The sequence below is a fragment of the Lemur catta genome, chromosome 13, assembly GCF_020740605.2.
Source record: "Lemur catta isolate mLemCat1 chromosome 13, mLemCat1.pri, whole genome shotgun sequence".
NCBI lineage: Eukaryota > Metazoa > Chordata > Mammalia > Primates > Lemuridae > Lemur > Lemur catta.
Genome location: NC_059140.1, coordinates 58683034 through 58706727, shown reverse-complemented (window position 1 = coordinate 58706727; position 23694 = coordinate 58683034). Strand labels below are relative to the sequence as shown.

At 38.1% G+C, this 23694-nt stretch overlaps 2 protein-coding genes and 1 pseudogene across 11 annotated transcripts in view; all 3 read left to right on the top strand.

Moving 5' to 3' along the window:
• MTRF1 (mitochondrial translation release factor 1) overlaps positions 1-10245 on the top strand; it is a 55188-nt gene extending 44943 nt beyond the window's left edge. For 9 of the 10 annotated variants that reach the window (XM_045566801.1, XM_045566802.1, XM_045566800.1 and 6 more), the window contains 2 exons: positions 1158-1256; positions 6626-6879. In XM_045566801.1, the coding sequence (XP_045422757.1) occupies positions 1158-1256; positions 6626-6739 (213 nt within the window). In that variant the 3' untranslated portion in view covers positions 6740-6879. Of the gene's footprint in view, positions 1-1157; positions 1257-6625; positions 6880-10084 lie in introns of those variants that run through there. The other variant, XM_045566808.1, reaches the window with a different exon arrangement.
• Positions 10246-12498: 2253 nt separating this feature from the next.
• LOC123649075 lies at positions 12499-14534 on the top strand (annotated as a pseudogene).
• Positions 14535-15628: 1094 nt separating this feature from the next.
• Positions 15629-20452, top strand: KBTBD7 (kelch repeat and BTB domain containing 7). The gene has a single exon (XM_045566795.1). It carries the CDS (start codon positions 16142-16144, stop codon positions 18197-18199), a length of 2058 nt encoding a protein of 685 aa, XP_045422751.1. The 5' UTR covers positions 15629-16141; the 3' UTR covers positions 18200-20452.
• Positions 20453-23694: the final 3242 nt, after the last annotated feature.

Sequence of the window (23694 nt, the reverse complement as noted above, 5' to 3'; positions counted from 1 at the left end):
AAAAAACATAATCCCTGATTTGGTATATCTGTGTTTGGGCTTAGGAATCTATAATTTTTAAAAATTGTCCTGATGATCAGTTTAGTTTCATATTGATTGCCTTAGGGTTTAAGAAAATGAGTTATAGAAATGTCTTTTTTTTTTTTCCCTTAAGAAGTGAAAGTGATTGAGAGAGGGGCTGTGTATATCATGTGTTGGGGAGGAAGGGGAGATGAGTAGACTAAGAAGAAAGCAAGTAACTGTAGCACAAGGCGAACCGTGGTGTGCCATGGAGGCGATTCCAATTGCAAGGGGTTTCAGAGGAGGAAGACCACATATTTCAATTGCTGGGACCAGAAAGGCAGAGACGGTAGGAGACTGTTAGGGAAGGGCATCCTTTGGGATGATGTTTTAGTAGAGTTAACAGACACATCCATAATAATGATATGGTATAATAAGTGGCATTATGAAGTCCACATAATTTTCAGAAATAATGTTGGGAAGGTTGGCCACGTTGTGAAGTACCGTGAATACTGAATTGAATTGTGTCTGCTTAGTAGACAAGAAGGAACCAAAGGAGAAAATTTATCAGAAAACTTTGCTTTAGGAAGACTAAGCAGGGCAGCACAACATAAGTAGAAAAATGGAAGATTAGTCAGATTTTTTCAGGAATATAATTGGAAGTAATAAGTCCTTGAATGATAGTAGAAATGGGAAGGGCAAGATATAATAAGAGACTCTTGAAACCAATTGGAAATGGGCAATTAGAGAATGGAATGAATTGAAGGTGGTCTCTCCTCTAGCATCTATGTGAACACCTAAGTGTCGTAAGCTCCCGTGAAATGTCTGTTAAATTGCAGAATGTCAGAGTTTTCTGCTTGGATAAAAGGGAATATATGGTGGTGTCAACCAGGAGGAAGAACTGATTGGGGTGGAAAGATGATTGATTTGATTTTAAATACTTGGAGTTTGAAGTATGAAGGAGACATTCATTCTTATTCCATAACTGAGCTCTACAAACCTGTTGTCTTAAACATTAAGTTCTGTCCATTCTTGTTCCTTCTCATTTTGTATATGTGACTTTCAGAAAATATTTAAACTGTTAAAACAGAAAAGTCATTTTTCCACTGTAATAATTTATAAAGCTAAAATATGAATTGCTTTTTGTTATGGCACAGGTGGGAACAAGAGCGCAGTCAGAGAGAATTCGGACATATAATTTCACACAGGACAGAGTCACCGACCACAGAATAGCATATGAAGTTCGTGGTATTAAGGTAATATTACTGAGCATGCTTTAGGTACCTTTGATTTTCAAAGAAAGTATAGTCAAATTCTAGAGAGTTAACATCTAAAATATTACCAAGTGTTTTAAAATCATTCATTAAGCTACTTATGTTGGTATCCTAAACTTTGCAAACATTTTTATTGGTTTGCTGGTAAGAAAAATTATCTTTATGCCTGTTTCAAATAGTTATCTTTTTAAATTCCAAATTCTTTGTTACGGAGTCACAATGTAGTAACATATATATTCAGTCTACATATACACACGTATTAGTTCTCTATTGCTGGGTAACAGACTACCACAAATTTAGCAGCTTAAAACAATACCCATTTACTATTTCATCATTTCTGTAGGTCAGAAATCTGGGCACAGCTGAGCTCAGTTATCTGCTCAGTGTCCCCCAAGGCTGAAATCAAGGTGTGACATTACCTTTCTGGAGCTCATGGTCCTTCTGGAGCTTAGGGTCCTCTTCCAAGCTCATGTTGTTGTCATCAGAATTTCATTGCCTTGCGTGGTAGGACTGAAGCCCCCATTCCCTTGCTGGCAGTCAGCTGGAGTCTGCCTTTAGCTCCTTAATGCTGCGGAAGTTGCTTCCGGTATGGCTCCATCCAGATACCCTCTCCCACTTTGAATCTCTTGCCAGAATGGTTCAGGCCTTTTTAAGGGCTCACCTGATTAGGTGAAGCCCACCTAGATAATGTTCCTTTTGATTAACTCAAAAGTCAACTGATGAATCACCTAAGCACTGGAGTGATACTCCATTATATTCACAGGTTCTGTCTGCATTTACAGGAGGAGATTATATGAAATATGTACACCAGGGGGCATCTTAGAATTCTCCCTACCACAATGTGTATATTGTTAGGTTCAGGTGTTACAATTATGTTTTTGGGGAAGAGACCCTGCCAAGATTGTTTGAACATTAACCTACCTAAATCCCATCTAGCCAGGACCACTGACATAAATTTAGTATTTGATTTTCAAAGAAAGTATAGTTAATACATTAATGACGAAAAACAGGAAAAGTTCTCTTTCGTTGCCACTGAAAGAGGAAGTGAACTGGTTCCCATAAAGGACTATGTGGAAAATGCAGAGGACAGAAAATTCTGATCCCTTTTCTTGGTGCCTCAGGCTTCTTTCACTTGATACTGTCCCATTCTATACTCAAAATCCTGGTTTTGCAAGGGAAATGTCTGTGTTTTTAATATGTTTATAAATTTCTGTATATCTTATGCCACTTCCTCTGTCTCCTCAGCAGTATAAAGCTATCTTGCATAGGAATGTAATATCTGTGTCGAAAAGGAGAAAATATTTGCTAATTTCCCTTTCCTCAGGAAACACACAGTATTAAGCAAACATGTTTGGCCATATTGTTCTAATTAAGCCATATTCTTTTAGTTGTTTTTCTGGTAGCAGTGACAATTTTTTTCTGAGACAGCCTCATTCTTCTGACCAGTAATAAGTTAATATCTTTTAGATGGGCACGTAGGTACACAGCATAGTATTCAGTTGTGAAACAGAGGCAAAGTAACTGGGTTTTTTTGGGGGGGTGTTGGGGGGTTTTTTTGTTTTTGTTTTTTTAGACACAGGGTCTTGTTCTGCCTTCTAGGCTGGAGTGCAGTGGTGCAATAACAGCTCACTGCAACGCAGCGTCCAGCTCAAGCAGTCCTCCTGCCTCAGCCTCCCTAGTAGCTGGGACTATAGGCATGTGGTACCACGCCTGGGGCTAATTTTTCTTATTTTTTGAAGAGACGGGGTCTCACTATGTTGCCAAGGCTGTCTGGTCTAAACTCCTGGCCTCAAGTGATCCTCTTGCCTCAGTCTCCCAAAGTTCTGGGATTACAGGTGTGAGCTACCATGCCTGGCCATAACTGGCTTTTATAGTTATAAAATATCTGACTTTGGCCTAATACTAATATATGACTAACTGAACTAGTATGCCAGATTCAGAAATAATAAGGAAAATTATATTGGCATGCTCTAATAATCACTAACCATCCCATTGGAAAGAAAACATTCCATATTAGTGAAAGGAAAAACCTTGAATACAGCGTGAAAAAATGTAGTTATAGTCAAACATTAAAATCAATATGGAAGACAGTAAAGAGACTAGTAGGAGTGAATAATTTAGGAACGGAGTCATTACAGATGAGGCTGGAAATGTGATAAAGACCATAATCCCAGGGCAACAGCTATTGGTCAAAATGGAAGGGGTGTATATTCATAGGAAAGAAAGTGAACATCTATGGGACTTTTTGCCCAGTTCTCCTCCCTTATTCTAGAACTTGCCCTTCTTTTTACTCCATCCGCTTAGTTCCTGATGGAGCTGCTGTGATCATGATCATGATCATGACCCTGACCCAAGGCAAAAACTGGTTTGGAGTAGACATCAAATGAACCGCAGCCAGTGAGTTCCTTCCCAGGATCTTAAAATCGGAGATGAAGACGATCATTCTCTCTCTTGGCAGCTAAAGCTGAAATATATAAAGCTTATAAGAAGTTAATTCTGTAAAATTCTATTGAGTTTTTAAAAAAAAGAGGAAAAAAAGAGTTGAGAAGCCACATTTTCAGCCACAGAGAGAAAGCAATCTTCAGTGAGAGAATAATGAAGCTTATATACGGAGAAAAGCAAAAATAAGAAATGATCAGAAAGAATCCTGATGATGTACATCCACAGACTCATTTATTCCTGAGGCTCAGTCTCACTCCCAGGATGGTGGTGGCAGCCCTGTACATTCCTGTCCTTGAGTCCTGTGAGATCACTTAGTATTCTTTTTGTGATTTCCCCTGTAGGTAACTTTAAACTTTTATTTATGTAGCTCATAAGCACAGACTACCATGTATTGTGCTGTTTCACATTTTTATTCATTCTATTTCTCAATGTCCTTGTGCAGATTTCTTAACATCAGCCTCATCTCCTGCTCTATATTCCAGTTACATTGGAAATTTCCTCTTGCCTTGGAGCTTTAAATGTACTTTTTTACCCTGCCTTTCTTTCTTTCTTTTTTTTTTTTTTGTGACAGGGTCTCACTCTGTTGCCTGGCTAGAGTGCAGTGGTATCATCATAGCTCACTGTAACTTCAAATTCCTTCAAATTCCTGGGCTCAAGTGATCCTCCTGCCTCAGCCTCCCAAAGTGCTTGGATTACAGGCATGAGCCACCGTGCCTAGCCTCCCTGCCTTTCTTAATACTCATTCTTTTTATTAAAGTGCTCTGCTCATTTCTATTAGGGAAAATACTATTCTCTTTTTAAAATCTAATTCAAATTTTTTTCTAGTTTCCTGAATATTTCCCTGATGCTGTAGTCCTGTCAAAAGGAATGCTCCTCACAACCCTTGTTTTCTTCTCATTTTTTAATTTATTGTATTGTTTTTAGTTACTTATTTGTCTAGCTATTCCACTAGATTGTTAGCTTCTGAAAGTTAAGAACCAGCACTCACTCATCTCTGATCTTTTTATCTCTAGCACTGTTGTTAATCCAAATGAATTCTAAATGTGTTGTGATTATCATTAAGAACTTTTTACATCAGTTCCAAAGATGAAATCACCTTGGCAATACCGTAATAATTTGAGCTCCACACAGATTTTGTAAACAATTTCGTATTATGCTCAAAATGGTATAAATCTTAATTTTAAAATTATATCATACTGCTTTTGCTGTTGTCTAATCTTAGAGTTTGAGAGTTTACTATATGCTGGTGCTTTGGGAAATACAGAGGTATCAAGACATATCCTTTCCCTTACAGTTTGAGAGATACATGTGTATACTTACCTAAAGTTCAACTTTAAGATCATTCAAGAAAGACTAAATATAAAATTAGTTCCTACCTACATCAAAACTTTAACTGTTCAGATTATTCTTTAACTGTTCAGATGCCAACATTAGAGTATTTCCATTAAGCCAATGTCTAAACTTTAAGCATTTCCAAACTATGGGAATATGCAAATTCACTAATCCCAACAACTTCACTACACAGAATTTGTATTACACCAGAAAAATATCTGAAGCCATTATTTTAGCCATTTTTCAGGGGAGAACTGTAGGGAATACTACAGAGACATCTAAATGAAACAGTTTTCACCTGATGGAATTATTTAGAGGTAAACATGAGAAATTTTTTTCTCAATTTTTTATTTTGAAGTTCTTCAAGCATATGTAATGTTTAAAGATTAGGTCAATGAACACTGTACAGCCTATTCCTAGATTTAATTGTTAACATTTTGCTATGTGTGCTTTTTCTTTTTCTTTTTTTTATTATATTTGCCTTTTCTTTCTCTTCCACCTCATCTTTCTCTCTCTATACCTGTGTTGCTGTTGAACCATTTGAAAGCAAGTTGCAGATCTCAAGACACTTCACCCCTAGATATTTCAACAAAAATATTTTTTTCTATTACACAGTACTTCTAGATTTTAAAACCAACTTAAGAAAATAACTGTTTGATACCAGCCTGGGCAACATAATGAGACCTTGCCTCTACAAAAATAAAATAAAATAATTAGCCATATGATGGTGCATGCCTGTAGTCATAGGTGCTTGGGAGGCTGAGGGAGAAGGCTCTCTTGAGCTCAGGAGTTCGAGGTTACAGTGAGCTGTGATCACATCACTGCACTCCAGCCTGGGTGACAGAGCGAAACTCTACCTTGAAAGAAAAAAAGAAAGAAAAAACTATCATAAACCACTTATGGATTAAATGATCTAAATTTGGAGTGTCGGCATCAGAAGGGTGAGCTGGAATGGTCTGGGAAGGCGTCCTCTGAGTCAGATCCAGAGGATTTGGCAAGGAACAATGTGCACATTAACGTGGCAACAAAATACTTGAGAGACTGAAACATTTCAGTCTTTTTTTCCTTTTGGTAATTAACATCATATGAGTGAAAAGGGTCGAATTTTCAGGACAAAAATACAAAGCTGCCTTCTTAGGATACAGGAACAGAAAGAATTCAGCAAACATCTTCCCAAGGACGGTTGGAGAACCAAAAATGGTGTTGTCATAAAAGCCAAGCAACGGAATTTTAAAGAGGAAGATGGTTCATTTCAAAAGTTGATTCAGATCCTTGGTTTTGTTGTCTCCAGTAGTTGGAAAGATCAAAATCTCAGAAGATTGATGTTAAAACAAAATGTTAACTTACACCATTTAAGAAAGAATAGAATTGCATTTGCTCTTTTTGATTCATTTTTTACATAAAAGCCACTACAAACTGGGAATCCTCCCAGGTTAACAATTGTCTTCATTATATTGTAGAACATTAGTAATCCTTTGTTGCTATTAAATAATGACTATAAAGCAATGAAATAAATATACATGTAACTCTTTGTTTCTTCATTTCTAATAATTTTTGTAATAACTCTCTTTTACCAGGAATTTTTATGTGGTGAAAAATGCCTGGAACAGCTAATTCAAAGACTGCTCCAATCAGCAGATGAGGAAGCCATTCTTGAACTTTTGGATGAAAACCTTAAATCAGCAAAATAAATGCTGATTCATTATTTATTATTTTGTTAAATGGAATGGACCTATATCAAGAAGCAGACTGAAGCATGGAAATCTTTATGAATATTTATAAAGTATAGCTATGAGTATATAGTACTTACAAATATATTTTTTAATGACTCAAAGTCCCATTCCAACTCATCAAGTAGAAAATAAGCATGCATCATTGAAAAGACAAAGTATTAAGAACTGAGTGTATGATTGAGAACAGGTCACTTGTTCTCTTTATATGCCTTTTTTTAAAACCATCTATGAATTGGCTCTGGGTGATGGCTCACATCTATAATCCCTGCACCTTGGGAGGCTACAGTGGGAAGATTATTTGAGGCTAGGAGTTCAAGACCAGCCTGGGCAACATAGTGAGACTCCATCTCTACAAAAAATAAAAATAAATAAACCATCTATGAATTAATTCAAATATTTTTTTCTACTACTTCAGGAAAATGTGATAAAAGTCAGTGATATGTTATTTATTAATATATACTTGAAAACCACTTATTTAAAGACAAAAGTATGGTTAATCGTGTCAAAATTAGGACTTAGACTGCAACTTTCAAATAAAAAATTAATTAATTAAAATTGTGAAGACTATGAGCCACTGAATTAAAAATTAGCATTTAGGATACAGATTGTAAAACTCATTTATTGCTGAATTCTATAGTATATAAACTGCAAGCCAATATTTAAAGTGTACTCTCTCCTTGACTTCCATTTCTGATTGTTCATTGGTTTAACTTAATGAGCATCAACAGATATTGTATAATATGAGTAATTCACTGCCGCTGGTTTTGTGCAGTGATATATAAAACCCAGTCTTTACCTTAATGAGAATTTAAACATATAAATCACCAACTAATACAAAGTGGCATGATGTATTTAGTAGTTGTTCTAAAGAAGTTTCTTGAGTATGAAAGTGTGGAATAATTATTTAGACATTCCTCAGAGAGGAACTTACATGCCAAGAAAGACTAGCTAGAGTTTTAAGACCAGTGGAATTATTTGGAGATAGAAATGAGAGAGAAATGTTTTCCCAAATTTTTATTTTTAAAATATTCAAGCACACAGAGATATTTCAAAAATAATTTTTAAGAAATAATTCAATGAACATTGCATACTCTAGTTTCAACTATTGTTAACATTTTGCCACATTTGGGGTTTTTTTCTCTCTGTACACACATACACTTGTGTGGTGGTTGTTGAACCATTTAATAGTTGCAGACCTCTAACATATTTCATTTGACAGTACTCCAAAATATTTTAACTTGGATTTCCTGAAAATAAGGACATTCTTCCACAAAATCATAATTCCATTATCACACCTAATAAAGCTAGCAATTCTATAATATGAACTAATAGCTATTACATATTAAAATTGCTTCAGTTATCCCCAGTGTCTTTTTTAGCTGTTTTTGCTAGTTTTGTTCAATCTAGGATGCAAACAAGATTCATACATTGCATTTGGATGTCTCTAAATTCTAGATAATCCCCTGTCTTCATCCATTTTCTATTGCTATGACAGGATACCCGAAGTTGGGTAATTTATAATGAAAAGAAATTTACTTCTTAAAATTCTGGAGGTTGGGAAGCACAAGGGCATGGCACTAGCATCTGGTCAGAGCCTTCTCACTGCATCATAACATGGTGGAAGAAGGTATCATGTGGCAAGACAGCAAAAGCATGCCCACTCAGATCTCTCTTCCTCTTCTTTTTTATTTATTTTCAGATACCAGTTTATGATCTTCCTCTTACAAAGCCACCAGTCCCATTATGAGGACCCCATCCTGATGACCTTATCTAATCCTAAATACCTCCCAAGAGCCCCACTTTTAAGTACCATCAACATATGATATTGGGTATGAAGTTTCCAACACATGAAATTTGGGGGACACGTTCAAATCATAGTATCCCCTTACTGTGTTTCCCACATGACATTGATTTTTGAAGAGTCTAGCAAAGTTATTTTATAGAATGGCTGAAATCTGGATTTGTCTGGCTTTTGGTAACTTTCATCCATCCATTTAATTTAATACATCCAATTAAATTGCTGTACTATAAAAGTAAAATTAAGTATAAAGATTAATTAAATTCAGGTTAAACATATCTGGCAAGACTTTTATAGGTGATATTGTGAAATACATATTGTGTCATATTAGGAAGTATCACTATTAGTGATGCTGAGTTTTGGGAACTACACAACTGGCACATGACAATTTCATCCAAACCCCTGCACTAAGAGACTTGACCAAACTCTAGCACGACTTCTAGCACCATAAAGCCGTGTCCCTAGAATGACCCCCTTATTAATAAAATGCCTGCCTGAGAAAGGTCAGTGTTACCAGGAAAATTTACTATTTGTGCTAGCCAACACGCTCTTGATGATAGTCCTCACTTTCTTAAAGGATTTACTAAAAAGGGTTTACAATTATTCATATGTATCACTTGCAACTCAAAAGCATCTCTCTCAAGGACCTGAGAGTCATCCCTTTGAAATATAATCATCAGCTGCCGCCATCTGAAATATAATCATCAGCAAGAATGGGGCCTGTATCTGCCAGTCTCTGTGGGAATACTATCTTAGATAGCAGCTAGTAGACATAGCTGGCCTAAACACATTACGCTGGCCAACCATTTGTATTACACTATTTCACTTCTCTAACTCTGCAGAGTCCTCACACTCTCCCCTCTCTCATTCTTCCTTTAAAACACACAAATCACCTCTGTACAAATTGGAATGGAGCTCAGCTCTTTCTCCTACTGTCAGTTATTAATACTAAATATCTGTTTTTCCCAGTTTAACTAATGTCCAGCTGTGTTTATCTTTAACAGTTTGGTCACTAACATAATAGGAATCACACATGTTCTGCTTAATAATTAGAATGAAATTGGTGGAATAATCCTTTGGCATCATATGAACATTGGGTCCTCATTTTGCTAGGCAGCTTCTGAGATGTCCCCAGTCATCCCCTTTGCTGGTATTCATGTGCTCCTGTAATCTCCTTCCCTTGAATGTGGACTGGACCTATTGACTCTTCTAACAAGTAGAATACAACAGAAGTGGTGGAACTGTCCCTTCCAATATTAGGTTATAAAAAGACTGTTGTTTCTGGCTCAGTCTCTTTTTCTCATAATTGTGCTGGTGGAAGCACGATTGATGTGAGCAACCCTGTGGAGTGGCCCACATAGTGTGGCAAATCCCTTAGTCCAACTAAGGCCTCAAAGAACTGAAGCCTGCCGATGAGCACAAGTGAGCTTGGAAGCAGATCATTCAGCCTGAGTCGTGTTTTGTAATGACGGTGGCCCCGACTGATGGTTGAACTATAATTTCAGGAGAAACCTTGAGCCAGAGGCACCCCACTAAGCTGCTTCAGGATACGTGGACCCTCAGAAACTGTGAGTTAAAGTTTGTTGTTTACAGCTGTTAAATGTTAGGGTAACTTGTTATGCCACAATCTGTAACTAATACACCCGATGACCTTTCATTTCATGTCTTTAACATCAATTAGTGATTCTTGCTTTGCCTGAATCAGCTGTTTTATTAGGAATTACCAAATGGTGATGTTCTCCTCTCATTCATTCTACATTTATTAGCTGGCATTCTTTTTTTTAAAAGCTTTCCTGTGTTCTTCCTCACACTTTCTCTGAATTGAGAGATAATTTAATACTATTTGAATCAGTACCATTATTATTTCCCTAGGGCTAGGCATTGCCCTCCAAAATAATTGATGTCTCTGGAGAATCGGATTTATTAAGAGAATGTTGAATTTCATAGAGAATTACAGTGTAAAAGTTAGAAACAAAGAAACTGATTTTGTTTTTAGGTGTTTTCCGTAACAGGAATATTTAACCAAAGAAATGTAAATATGAAACATCATGTGGAACAGCACAAAATAAAGATGACCCAATTTGCTATATTACAGCAAATATAGAAGACTACAAGTCATTTTTAAAATTCTGTCTTTTTTTCTTTAGACAAAAAGCACTAAATACATAGAACCCAAAACATGATTTCTGCAAAAGAATCCACTAATTTAAGAATGTGAAAAATTGTAAGAGAGAAAGCAAGCCAAAGGGGTATTGATTTGGTATCATTTCTTCACTTGATGATCAGTTCAACATTCTGTACATGCCAAGGAATGGGAGGGACTCACAGAGAAAGAGGACAAGGGGGAAAGTGGTTCTTTAACCAAATGAGGGACCACCTTGATGTGTCAGTTACTCTGTTGCCACCACATCATAGTATTACTACTTTCCCCTTTACTCTTCCCTCTTCCTCGAGCTTTGGCTTTTCCTTAAAGCACACAATTTATTCGGAGGAAAAAAGGAATCAAAACAATTAAATATTGGAGCTGTGAACCTACAAAAATCTCAGTGTTTTTCTCAAACCTCTGTGTACATACAAATCCCTTGGGGATCTTGCTAGAATGCAGATTTTGATTCAGTAGGTCTAGGGCCTGTGATTCTGCATTTCTAACAAGCTCCCAGCCAAGGGTGGATCTGCCAATTCACAAACAACACTTGGAGTAGCAAGAAACTAGATATCTATTATGTAGTTAGTATTTTCAGCTGTTATACACGTTATTTTCATACAGTGAGATTCAATTAAACTCATAATCATGTTTCATTTAGATAGACCTATTAGTATCACAAAGTACAGAGATTAACTTTACATCTTTTAACTGTTAGTAGGAAAATGTTAGGAAATGAACATAGAAACCAAACTATATCAAGATTCTTTTTTTTTTTTTTTTTTTGAGACAGCGTCTCGCTTTTTTGCCCGGGCTAGAGTGAGTGCCGTGGCGTTAGCCTAGCTCACAGCAACCTCAAACTCCTGGGCTTAAGCGATCCTACTGCCTCAGCCTCCCGAGTAGCTGGGACTACAGGCATGTGCCACCATGCCCGGCTAATTTTTGCAATATATATTTTAGTTGGCCAGATAATTTCTTTCTATTTTTTTAGTAGAGACGGGGTCTCGCTCTTGCTCAGGCTGGTCTCGAACTCCTGACCTTGAGCGATCCACCCGCCTCGGCCTCCCAGAGTGCCAGAATTACAGGCGTGAGCCACCGCGCCCGGCCAAGATTCTTGTTAAAAATCTGGAAAGCCAAGGTTTATTGTCTCATATGCGTAACACTTTTAGAATATCAAGGAATAACGTACTTTATTTCAAAATATATATATTTTTTTAGAGATGGAGTCTCACTATGTTGCCCAGGCTGGTCTTGAACTCCTGGGCTCCAGTGATCCTCCCACCTCAGCCTCCCAAAGTGCTGGGATTACAGGCATGAACCACCATGCCTGTCAAAATATATTTTAGATATATTTTAAAATTGAATTTGAAATCAAGTCAAGCAACCTAGGATCAACAAACTGCTATTGACAATCAAAAAATTAAAAGAAATTATTTTTAAAAGTATCTGACTCTCGAGTTGTAGGGGTCAATAGCCATTAGGAGCACTTGTGTTGAGGTTAGGGGAAGTGGAGCTTCTGGGATGCTGGTAATGTTCTATTTCTTGACCTGAGTAGAGGTTACACAGGTGTATTTATTTTCTGATAATTCGTTGCATTTCAATTTTGATTGGTTCTTTTTTCTGTATATATATATATGCTACACTTCAATACAAATTTTTAAATAATAAAATTACAAGTTAGAGGCTGAGGCTGGAGGATCACTTGAGCACAGGAGTTCAAGACCAGGCTGGGCAACAGAGCAAGGCCCAGGCTCAAAAAAAAAAAAAAAATAGTATATGACAGGTTTGAAATAAGTTAGCTGCCACTAAATAATGTGGAACAGAAGTCATGCCCTATGGCTGCTCACTCACTAGAAACCTCCAATTGAGAGAGAGTGAATCCATAAAAACTCTCATGGCAGCCAATGGCTGAAGGCAGTGCAGAGTGGTATTAGTCCATCTTTTGTTGCTTACATCAGCATACCTGAAACTGGGTAATTTATAAAGAAAAGGAATTTATTTCTTATATTCTGGAGGCTGAGAAGTCCAAGGTCGAGGGCGTGAATCTGGTAAGGGCCTATTTGCCGGTGGGCACTCTGGCAGAGTCCCAGGGCAATGCAGGGCATCACATGGTGAGGGGACTGGGCATGCCACCTCAGGTCTGTCTTCCTTTTCCTATAAAGCCACCAGTTCCCCTCCCATGATAACCCATTAATCCATTAACCCATGAATGAGTTAATCCATTCATGATTAATGCCTCTGCCCTCATGATCCAATCACCTCTTAAAAGCCTCACCTCTCAATACTGCCACATTGAGGATTAACTTTCAGCATTTGTTTTGGAGGGGATATTCAAACCATATTGGGAGTCATTTTTTTTTAAAAAAATTTTATTATGTTTCAGAGAGGAACGGGGTCAGTCTCCATGAATGGAGAAAGACCACAGGAGTCATTTTGAATATAGAAATAAAGGAATGAACAGTTTTAGGAGTGTACTTAAAAATTAGAATGAAAACAATACTAGTAAGCCCAGCATGTAAAGGTGGCGGTGTTTGATGGCTTGCCTGACACTGAGCTGATTTCAATGGGGTAGAGAGTAGGGGCTGTTGTCCAGTGAAGTAGGAGAAGGAGGCAGGGGTGAATCACTTATAAATGGCACTGAAGCCTAAACTGTGAAAAGGTGAGCGGGTGCCGTGCTTTCATAGGCCTCTTTGTGAAGGAAAATGTGTGAAGATTTGCCGTAAAGAACAAACAAGTGAAATACTTTATACAGTAGAGTGGTTGGAATAAGAACTGGGATGAATGGGTTCCAGAAAGTAGAATACTCAGATACTTGGACACCAATCTGCAGAAACAGAGAGAACTTAAAGAAGCAAATCAGGAAAGAAGGAAGGTGAGATGGGGCTGCCCCAGGAAACAGGACGTCCGGTCTGCAAGAGAAAAATGTTGAAGTCACCCGGAAATGGTGATACTACTGCTGAGACACACACCCTCAGCTTCCTCAGAAGAGCCAAGTAGATTTCACTGTTGAAAACATTCATGAACAGAGTTGAAGGTAAAGATTCCCGAAGAACTAAACCATGTTTGGTTGATGACTGACATGTAATTACCAGTTAAAAACAGCTCTTTATCTTCCTGCCAAGAAGAATGTGGATTGTATTGTAGAAGATTATGCAAATTACAAGGAAACTTGAGGAAATGCAGATAATAAGGAGTATGTTATTAATAAAGTTGTGGCAGGAATGAAAGAATACTTGAATATAATGGGCACTCAGCTACTCTACAAATTTGAAAGACCACAGTATGCTGAATCCTCGAAGATTACTCAGAGTCATCCAAGTCCCAGGTGTATGGAGCACATCTACTGAGATAATTGTATGAACTGGAGCCATGTTCTATACACCTCTAGATGAGAAGAGCCTTGCTTTATGACTGAACTATCTTCACAATGATTTCCTGGCAAAGAATTCTGCAATTTTGTTCAGTGCCAGCAATTATGAAATGGTTCCTCCTGAGAGAATGTATAATTTAGAGTACATAAAATGCACACATCTGAAGAGTACAGTTCATTGAGTTTGACAATTGCATTCACCCATGCAACCACCAGCCCGATCAGGAAGAAAACATTTGCATCACCCCTGAAAGTGTCTTCATGTTCTTTTCCAGCCAGTCTAGCAATCTGACCCCCCATACCCAAGAGTGATAGCCTCTGTTATGATTTTTATTCTTCAAAGCTTATTTTCACTGTTCTGAAATTTCACATAAATTGGCATAGTATGCACTCTTGTATATCTATCTGGCTTCTTTGGCTCAACATAAAATTTTTGAGAATCATCTACACCATTGCATGTATCAAGAGTTTTCTTTTTATTTCTGAGTAGTATTTATGCTGTAAGAATATACTACAATTTTTTTCATTCTCCTGTTGATTTGCATGCGGCATGTTTCCAATTTTGGGATAGTATGGATAAAGCTATTATGAAAATTCTTATACAAGTCTTTTTTGTGGCTATGTTTTCATTCCCCTTGGGCAATTGTCTAGGAGTGAAATTACTGACCGGTAAGTACTGAAAGAGTTTTCTAATGTGAATATACCAATTTATATTTCTATTATTAATATATGAGAGTCCAATGGCTGCATATCTTCACAAACAAATAATATCATTGATCTTTTTAAGTTTAGCCATTCTAGTGGGTGTTCAGTGTTTTCTCATTGTGACCTGATGGTGAATGGCACTGAACATCTTTTCATGTTTATTGGCCATCAGGTATACACAGTGCCAATATTTTTTCCCAGTCCATGGCTTACCTTTTTATTTTGTTTTCACTGTCTTTTGAAGGTCAGAAGCTTGTAATTTTGTTGAAATTCCCTTTGTCTTTTATTATGATTCATGTTTTTTGTATCCTAAGAAATCTTTGCCAACTTCACTGTTATGGAGATAGTCATCTATGTTTTGTTTTAGAAGCTAAGGTTTTTACATTTCCATTTATTACTATGATCCATTTAAAATTAATTTTTTTATGGTATAACGTAGGAGTGAAGGTTAATTTTTGTCTTACATTCTGATCCAGTTGTTCCAACACCATTTGTTATTAAATAAAAGGACTATTTCTTTTTCCATTGAATTGCATTGGTATCAGTGCTGTGTTTCTAAAATTTCAAGTACTCAAGAGCTACATATGGCTTCTGGCTACCCTGTCAGCACAGATATAAAGTATTTCCAACATTGCAGAAAGTTCTATGGGACAGCACTGCTCTAGAGTTAATTATTCTTTAATTATTCTTTAATAGACTTTAATTATTATTCTAATAAAATATGTATCAAAGTGTCCTAATTTATATCATTCAATACTCACACAACCCTATGAATTATTAATAATCTTCACTTTACTAAAATAGAAAACTTTTCAGAGAAAAGTCACAAATGTAATGAATAACAACACGGGGCTTCTACTCTGAATCTGTAAGCCAGTGCTCTTAACCATCAAATCCAAGAGACTCAACGCTAATTCTGTTAGATAAAGTCAACGACGACAAAGATCGCGATACTACACAAACTACTGTTCCCAACATGCAAAGCGGCTCCTGTCTTTGCCCAGGAGTCCCGGGAGCCCCAGGCTGCCTCGAGGTGCGAAAGGCAACCTGGGAGTGGAAGTTCCCGCAGACGCCTACCGGTTTCGCCAGCACGGCAGTGGCGGCTCTCTCGGCTCCGGCCAGCGGGTCCAGTGAGGGCGAGCTGAGGCGGAGAAAGGGCGCGGAACTGGAAGTGGGTGAGTCAGGTTCTGTCTCTACGCGATAAAGGGAGGCGGCACCGCGACGCAGGGCTGAATTAAGTAAGTGCGGCCCGAGCCGCGGTCGATTCCGCGACGCCGCTATCTTAGCGTGAGCGAGGGAAGGGTGAGGAGGAGCCAGAGCCGGGTCCCCGCCGCCATCTCCACCATGCAGTCCCGGGAAGACGCCCCGCGCTCTCGCCGCCTCGCCAGTCCCCGCGGAGGGAGGCGGCCCAAGAGGATTTCTAAGCCCTCGGTTTCGGCCTTTTTCACGGGCCCGGAAGAATTAAAGGACGCGGCTCATTCCGCAGCCTTGCTGGCACAGCTCAAGTCCTTCTACGACGCGCGGCTGCTGTGTGATGTGACCATCGAGGTGGTGACGCCTGGCAGCGGGCCTGGCACCGGTCGCCTCTTTTCCTGCAACCGCAACGTGCTGGCAGCCGCGTGTCCCTACTTCAAGAGCATGTTCACGGGCGGCATGTACGAGAGCCAGCAGGCGAGTGTGACCATGCACGATGTGGACGCCGAGTCCTTCGAGGTGTTGGTGGACTACTGCTACACGGGTCGTGTGTCCCTGAGTGAGGCCAACGTGCAGCGCCTGTATGCAGCCTCCGACATGCTACAGCTGGAGTATGTGCGGGAAGCCTGCGCCTCCTTCCTAGCCCGCCGTCTTGACCTGGCCAACTGCACTGCCATCCTCAAATTCGCTGACGCCTTTGACCATCACAAGCTACGCTCTCAGGCCCAGTCTTTTATTGCTCACAACTTCAAGCAGCTCAGTCGAATGGGTTCAATTCGGGAGGAAACTCTAGCAGATCTGACCCTGGCCCAGCTGCTGGCCGTCCTACGCCTGGATAGTCTGGACATAGAAAGCGAGCGGACTGTATGCCATGTGGCCGTGCAGTGGCTGGAGGCAGCTCCCAAAGAGCGGGGTCCCAGTGCTGCAGAAGTGTTCAAGTGTGTCCGCTGGACACACTTCACTGAAAATGATCAGGACTACCTGCAAGGGCTGCTGACCAAGCCCATTGTGAAGAAGTACTGCCTGGACATCATTGAAGGGGCCCTTCAGATGCGTTATGGTGACATGTTGTACAAATCTCTGGTGCCAAAACCAAACAGCAGCAGCAGCAGCAGTAGCAGCAGCAGCCCTGTTGTATCTGCAGTAGAAAATCCACCCCAGAGACTGGGTATGTGTGCCAAGGAAATGGTGATCTTTTTTGGACATCCCAGAGATCCCTTTCTCTGTTATGACCCGTACTCAGGGGACATTTACACAATGCCATCACCTTTGACCAGCTTGGCTCACACTAAAACTATCACCTCCTCAGCTGTCTGTGTCTCTCCAGACCATGACATATATCTAGCAGCCCAGCCCAGAAAAGACCTCTGGGTGTATAAACCAGCCCAGAATAGTTGGCAGCAGCTTGCAGACCGCTTACTGTGTCGTGAGGGAATGGATGTGGCATACCTCAATGGCTACATTTACATTTTGGGTGGACGAGACCCTATTACTGGAGTTAAACTGAAGGAAGTGGAATGCTATAGTGTTCAGAGGAACCAGTGGGCGTTGGTGGCACCCGTACCACATTCTTTCTATTCCTTTGAACTAATAGTCGTTCAGAACTATCTTTATGCTGTCAACAGTAAGCGCATGCTCTGCTATGATCCTAGCCACAATATGTGGCTGAACTGTGCTTCTCTTAAACGCAGTGACTTTCAGGAAGCATGTGTCTTTAATGATGAAATCTATTGTATCTGTGACATCCCAGTCATGAAGGTCTACAACCCAGCTAGGGGAGAATGGAGGCGGATTAGTAATATTCCCTTGGACTCAGAGACCCACAACTACCAGATTGTCAATCATGACCAAAAGTTGCTGCTCATCACTTCTACAACCCCACAGTGGAAAAAGAACCGGGTGACCGTGTATGAATATGATACTAGGGAAGACCAGTGGATTAATATAGGTACCATGTTAGGCCTTTTGCAGTTTGACTCTGGCTTTATTTGCCTCTGTGCTCGTGTTTATCCTTCCTGCCTTGAACCCGGTCAGAGTTTTATCACTGAGGAAGATGATGCACGAAGTGAGTCTAGTACTGAATGGGACCTAGATGGATTCAGTGAGCTGGACTCTGAGTCAGGAAGTTCAAGTTCTTTTTCTGATGATGAAGTCTGGGTGCAAGTAGCACCTCAGCGAAATGCACAGGATCAGCAGGGTTCTTTGTAAATAGTATTTTGAAACACTAAGATGTTTCTACTGCTATAGAATGTATCTTAAAAAGATATCCTTTTTTCCTGGGAAAAAAAAAAAAAAGTTGAGTAAGACCACAGATTTGGTTTAGAAAGGGTAATATTTTGAAATAATACAAAATTTTAACAGCCCACGAAATCAACCTGTTTAGTAATTTACTGTGCTAAAAGTCCAGAATTAAAATATGCAAAAAGGAAGTATATAATTGATTAGGATGCTTGGTGTTTTTTTTCTTTGTTGAAACATTCATTGCACCAGTGGATTGTTTTGATTAGTTAGTATGTTTATAGTTTGATTATTCTAATTTAGTCTTCTGTTAATTTTTAAATTCTGTTTAGTGCCACAAGGAAGTTAACTTCATAATTTGTATAAGAGAATACTAGACTAGGAATTGTTGGTAGAGTTTTGGAGGTATATATTTTCTTTCAGAATAATGAAAGTAGTAGATTTCAGAAATTTTAAACTAGTCAGTCTTTAGTATTCTAAGTTAAATATAGTTTGTTAAATTTGGTTTGGTTTTCTGCAAAGAAAAATGGATATGTATATTAAGGTTACTGAATAGTGATTTCATTCTGATAATGTGTAGAATGCCCTTACAAGTTTACAGAAAATAAAAAAATCAGGATTCCACTGTTAAAAGAAATCCCAGCTTTTATTTTGGAATATAAAATGTTTACTTGCTAAATGTAACTAATTTTTTATCTAAAGAAACATCCTTTCTAGTAGTGCCACCAATTATTTAAACACCCTTCTAAACCAAAAAAAAAAAAAAAGAAAAAGGTAACTTGCTTTCTAAGTTCATAATTTTGATCTATGCCTGATATATGCTTCACGAGTCAGGAACAATTTTTTTTCCCACTGGACAGAGGTTTATTTGCTTCTCTAAAATATCTTTGCTGTATAGTTTTGGTGTTCGTCCTAGAGGATTCTTCAGCAGGAAGTGATTTATTCTTTACTGTTTTGTGAGGTAATATTGGTTTTGAAAATATGTATATGCTAAAAACATTATTTTATTGAGATCAGTAGTTATTGTGTCTATCAACTATAAAATCAAGTGCCAGCAAAGAACTTTAAAACTTTAAGCTATGTATAGAACTGTTTTGTGTAGCATTGAAATATTCTGTCAGTTTTGTAAGTAAATGTTCTTGGTATCAGCTTGAAGGTATTTTTGTATTAAAAGTTGACAGTTAAAGGACATAAATGAATGATGGCATTTGGGGCCAGTAGTGGAAGTATGTTTCCTCCAGAATATTCCCTTAAGCACTGGTATACATGGTTATTTTATTATGGTATTTGTATATGTTCTATGTTTCTCTGTGAACCATGCTCCAGTCCTTGTTTGTTTTTGTCACCACATATACGGGAAAGTCCATAAATAGATACTAAATCGCACATAACTGACATTGTTAAATACAAGAAAATATAGGTGCTTACATTTGAAGGTTTATTAATACATATGTTGTCACAGTACATACATACGATAAATGGTATACATATACATATACTGATGTCTATGGTGTATACATTTTTCTATACCCATATAGAATTATCTTCCTGAATCTTTGTTAAGTAACATGCTAATTCCTCTTCTTTGTTTATTCTTTAATGACACAATGCTAATAACATTTCTTACACCTTGGTAGAGGACAGAGAAATTTGACTGAAGATGGGGAACTGAATTTTTGAATGAGAAAAGAATAGAGAAACAAAAACCCCACAAATATTGTTTTCTTAGCCATTTTAATTGGCTATTTGAAGAGTCTATAAGACATTCCTGTTTAAGATCTTTTTCTAGTGAAATAAGATACCTGCCCTACCAGTATATGTTTCTTCAAAAGGGTAAACATGCTTTAGTGGCCTAAGGCTAACTTTTATTCCATTTGACTTCAGGGATATTATAAGCACTGCTCTTTAACATAGAAAGCTATTTCTCAATATTCTTATTTTTGGGCCAACTTCTTCACTATTACCTTCTTAGTTAATAGCTTTTTGTTCTATAAGGTTGAAACATGACAATACTTAACCAGATTACCCATCTGCAGAATAAACGTATTCAACTAAGTTAAAGTCTAGGCTAAATAGTAGGGATGTCTTGATTTACAACGAGGTTTTCTTGGGAAGGATTTTGGTTTTGTGATATATTTGTGAATTAGGGAGTAGATGTTAACCATTATTTTATAGATAAGTGATTTGTACGTGGTTAGTTATAAATAAAACTGGTACTAGAACCCAGGCTTCCTGACTTTCTAATTCAGTGGTTCTGCTAAATGTATAAAACCCTTGTTGTGCAGTGAGTGACACAACTAGCAGTGTTGAAATATTTTCTTGGCAAGAAAGCACCCTTGTCTTAGTTGTCCAATTAATCAGCAAATCTTTTAACAAATGCTCCATATAATGTCATTTGCAGGATTACCGTATGTAAGATTTAGAATGACCTTAATTATATATCTATGTGCCCATAGTGTGAAAAGCTGAGTACCCAGATTATTTCAAACACTTTTATAGGTGTCAGTGGTATTTTCAAAAGGATAAAATAGGATACTAACTTAGCAAATAAGCTGTTGAAGTTTAGTTTTAGGATTAAATTTAGGTTGCAATATTTCCCTCCTATCTCCTCTAGTTGAGTGGTGCTTTTTTCTGCTTTGGTACTTGGATCTTAACAGAATATAATGAAAGCTTTTGACCCATTCCCCAGAAAAATGCACATATTTATAATTTCAAAAATATAACGACATGTCTGAAGTTCAGCCACACACCCAAGGTAAGACAAAGTCCCAAGAATACATCTACAAAAAGGAATTAGCATTTTTTAATAACATAGCTTAAATGTTTGTGGGGGAAAAATAATTCCTAGAATAGAGCTGAAGAGATAATACACATTTACCATCTGAAAGAGATGTGAAAACTAATGAGTACCTCAGAACAAAGGCAAAGTTGACATTTCTGAAATTCAAATTTCCTCATGGGAGTAACACAAGAATATTTAAGTAAATGTAAATGATTTAAAGGAAAAAGTCAAATGAGCTCATGTATATGAAAGCTTTGAAACTTGAGTTACACAAATGTAAGTGATATGATTGTTGTCCAAGAAGACTGTATATATTGGGTTGTAAAGCAAAATATATGGTTCAGATGTTCCAAACTGACCTCACAGCTGTTTGTTGGAAATGCATTTAAGGGCTGAGTGAGGTGGCTCATGCCTGTAATCCTAGCACTCTGGGAGGCCGAGGCAGGAGGATTGTTTGAGCTCAGGAGTTTGAGGCCAGCCTGAGCAAGAGTGAGACCCCGTCTCTACTAAAAATAAAAAAATTAGCCAGACCTCATGGTAGCATGGGCCTACTCAGGGGGCTGAGGCAGAAGGATCACTTAAGCCCAGGAGTTTGAGGTTGCAGTGAGCTACAACGATCCACTGCACTCTACCCAGGACGACAGAGTGAGACTCTGTCTCAAAAAAAAAAAAAAAGAAAATACATACATATATATATATATATATATATGTATATATATATATACGTATATATGTATGTATGTAAGGCTGGTCTGAGTGCAGTGATATTTACAGCTAATTGATAACAACAACAGATTTCTCTGTTCTTTCTCCACTTCCACTGCGTCACTTAACTAGCCTAAAAAAAAATTCAACACACTGGGTGTGGTGGCTCATGCCTGTGACCCCGGCACTTTGGGGAGGCTGAGACGGGAGGATTGCTTGAAGCCAGGAGTTCAAGACCAGCTTGGGCAACATAGCAAGACCACATCTCTACACACACAAAAAAAATTAGCCAGGCATGGTGGAACATGCCTAGATCTAGCTACTTGCGAGGCTGAGGAGAAGGATCTCTTGAGCCTAGGAATTGGAGGCTGCAGTGAGGTATGATTGCAACACTGCACTCCAACCTGGGTGACAGAGCAAGACTCTGTCTCTCTTTCTCTCTCTCTATTTCATATATATATATCTGTCTCATATATATTATATATTTTAAATATATATACATATTGTATATATCTCTGTCTCAATATATATGTCTTAGATATATGTATAAAAATAGCAAAAGTTCTTTACTCATCATGAACAGGAAAATAGGTGGTTGGAAAAGGGCATCTACCTATAAGGAATCTATTTAAAATGTAGTAAAAAAAAAAATACAACCAATCTGTTACTCACTGCTCATTAATTCAGGAATCAATGATGTCATTTTGCCTGATGTAATTTTTTTACCAATTTGTGCTGAAATATGGAAAAAATATAAAATAATGAATGAGTTGTGAAACTACAATTATTCAGTTGGATTTGTTTTACTGTTCATAAATTGGAAATGTAAAAAGTTTCCAGTCTTATGTCAGTCCCCTAAACTTTAAAAGAAAGTTGACTGGTCTTTGAAACCCTACAGGCTGATAATCAGATTGTGGACATCTGCATTCTGCTTTGGACTTGAACTCTTGGAATCCTTTTATGTTGCTTGCTTCTTAGCGGTTTTACTTTGCCTCTATCCTCAGATCAAATCTCTCTTTCCCATATCTGTTCAAAAACTTCAACAGTTTTTCATCATTACAACTAACTTTAAAAGAATATTTGTTACAGCAAATATGATAAAGCAGGAAAGTATTAAGAGGCAAAATTATTTATAGAAAATGTGGGTGGCAATCCCAAGAGAATTAATTGATAAGTTACTGTGGAACCATCAAGAGGGTTAAATATATACAAACCAGTTGTTTTTTTAATGAACAACAAGAAAAAAATACTGTTCACAGAAGTTGCCAAATCTCAGAGTCCCAGACAGGCAATAGGTTTTATGCCCTGTCCTTGATGCTGAGCTATTTTGTTACCTACATCTATGCCATCAGCTCTCATTTCTTACTTTACCCTTGTAGACTCAACATGGTCCAAGGCACAGGGCAGGTAGGGAACAGATACGGTTGCCTGCATATCTGAGACATATTTTCTCCTCTGGGGAGTCACCTCTTTCCAATGGAGTCAACCTTTTACACTCACCTGCAAAGCAATTTTAGCTGCTTGGAACCACCATATCTTAATCAGGAGTATTATTTTGGGGGCAAACTACTTGTTAATTCTGGGCAAACTAGCAAATAGCAATGGATCTTACTTCAAGGCACAGCCTGATTCAGAGTCTCAATGTGTTTAGGGCTTTCCTTTTAGAAAGAAAAAATAATGGGACAGTGCTTTCTCTCTCTTTATACATTAGTTAGGATCTAGCTGTGGCTGTATGTATAGAGACCCTATAATTGTTTAAATAAGTTAGAAGTTTCTCATGTAAAAGTCCAATTTGTTATATCAACACCAATCTACAAAGTCACCTGAGACCCAGGCTTTTCTATCTTCCTGTTCTACTATCCTTAGGGTGTTACTCTGTTCCACTTGGTCCAAGGTGGTTCACCCTCATGTCCACATTCCCAGGCATCATAAAAGGAGGAAGGGGAAGGGGAGAGCATGACCCTGCCCTGTCAGGGAA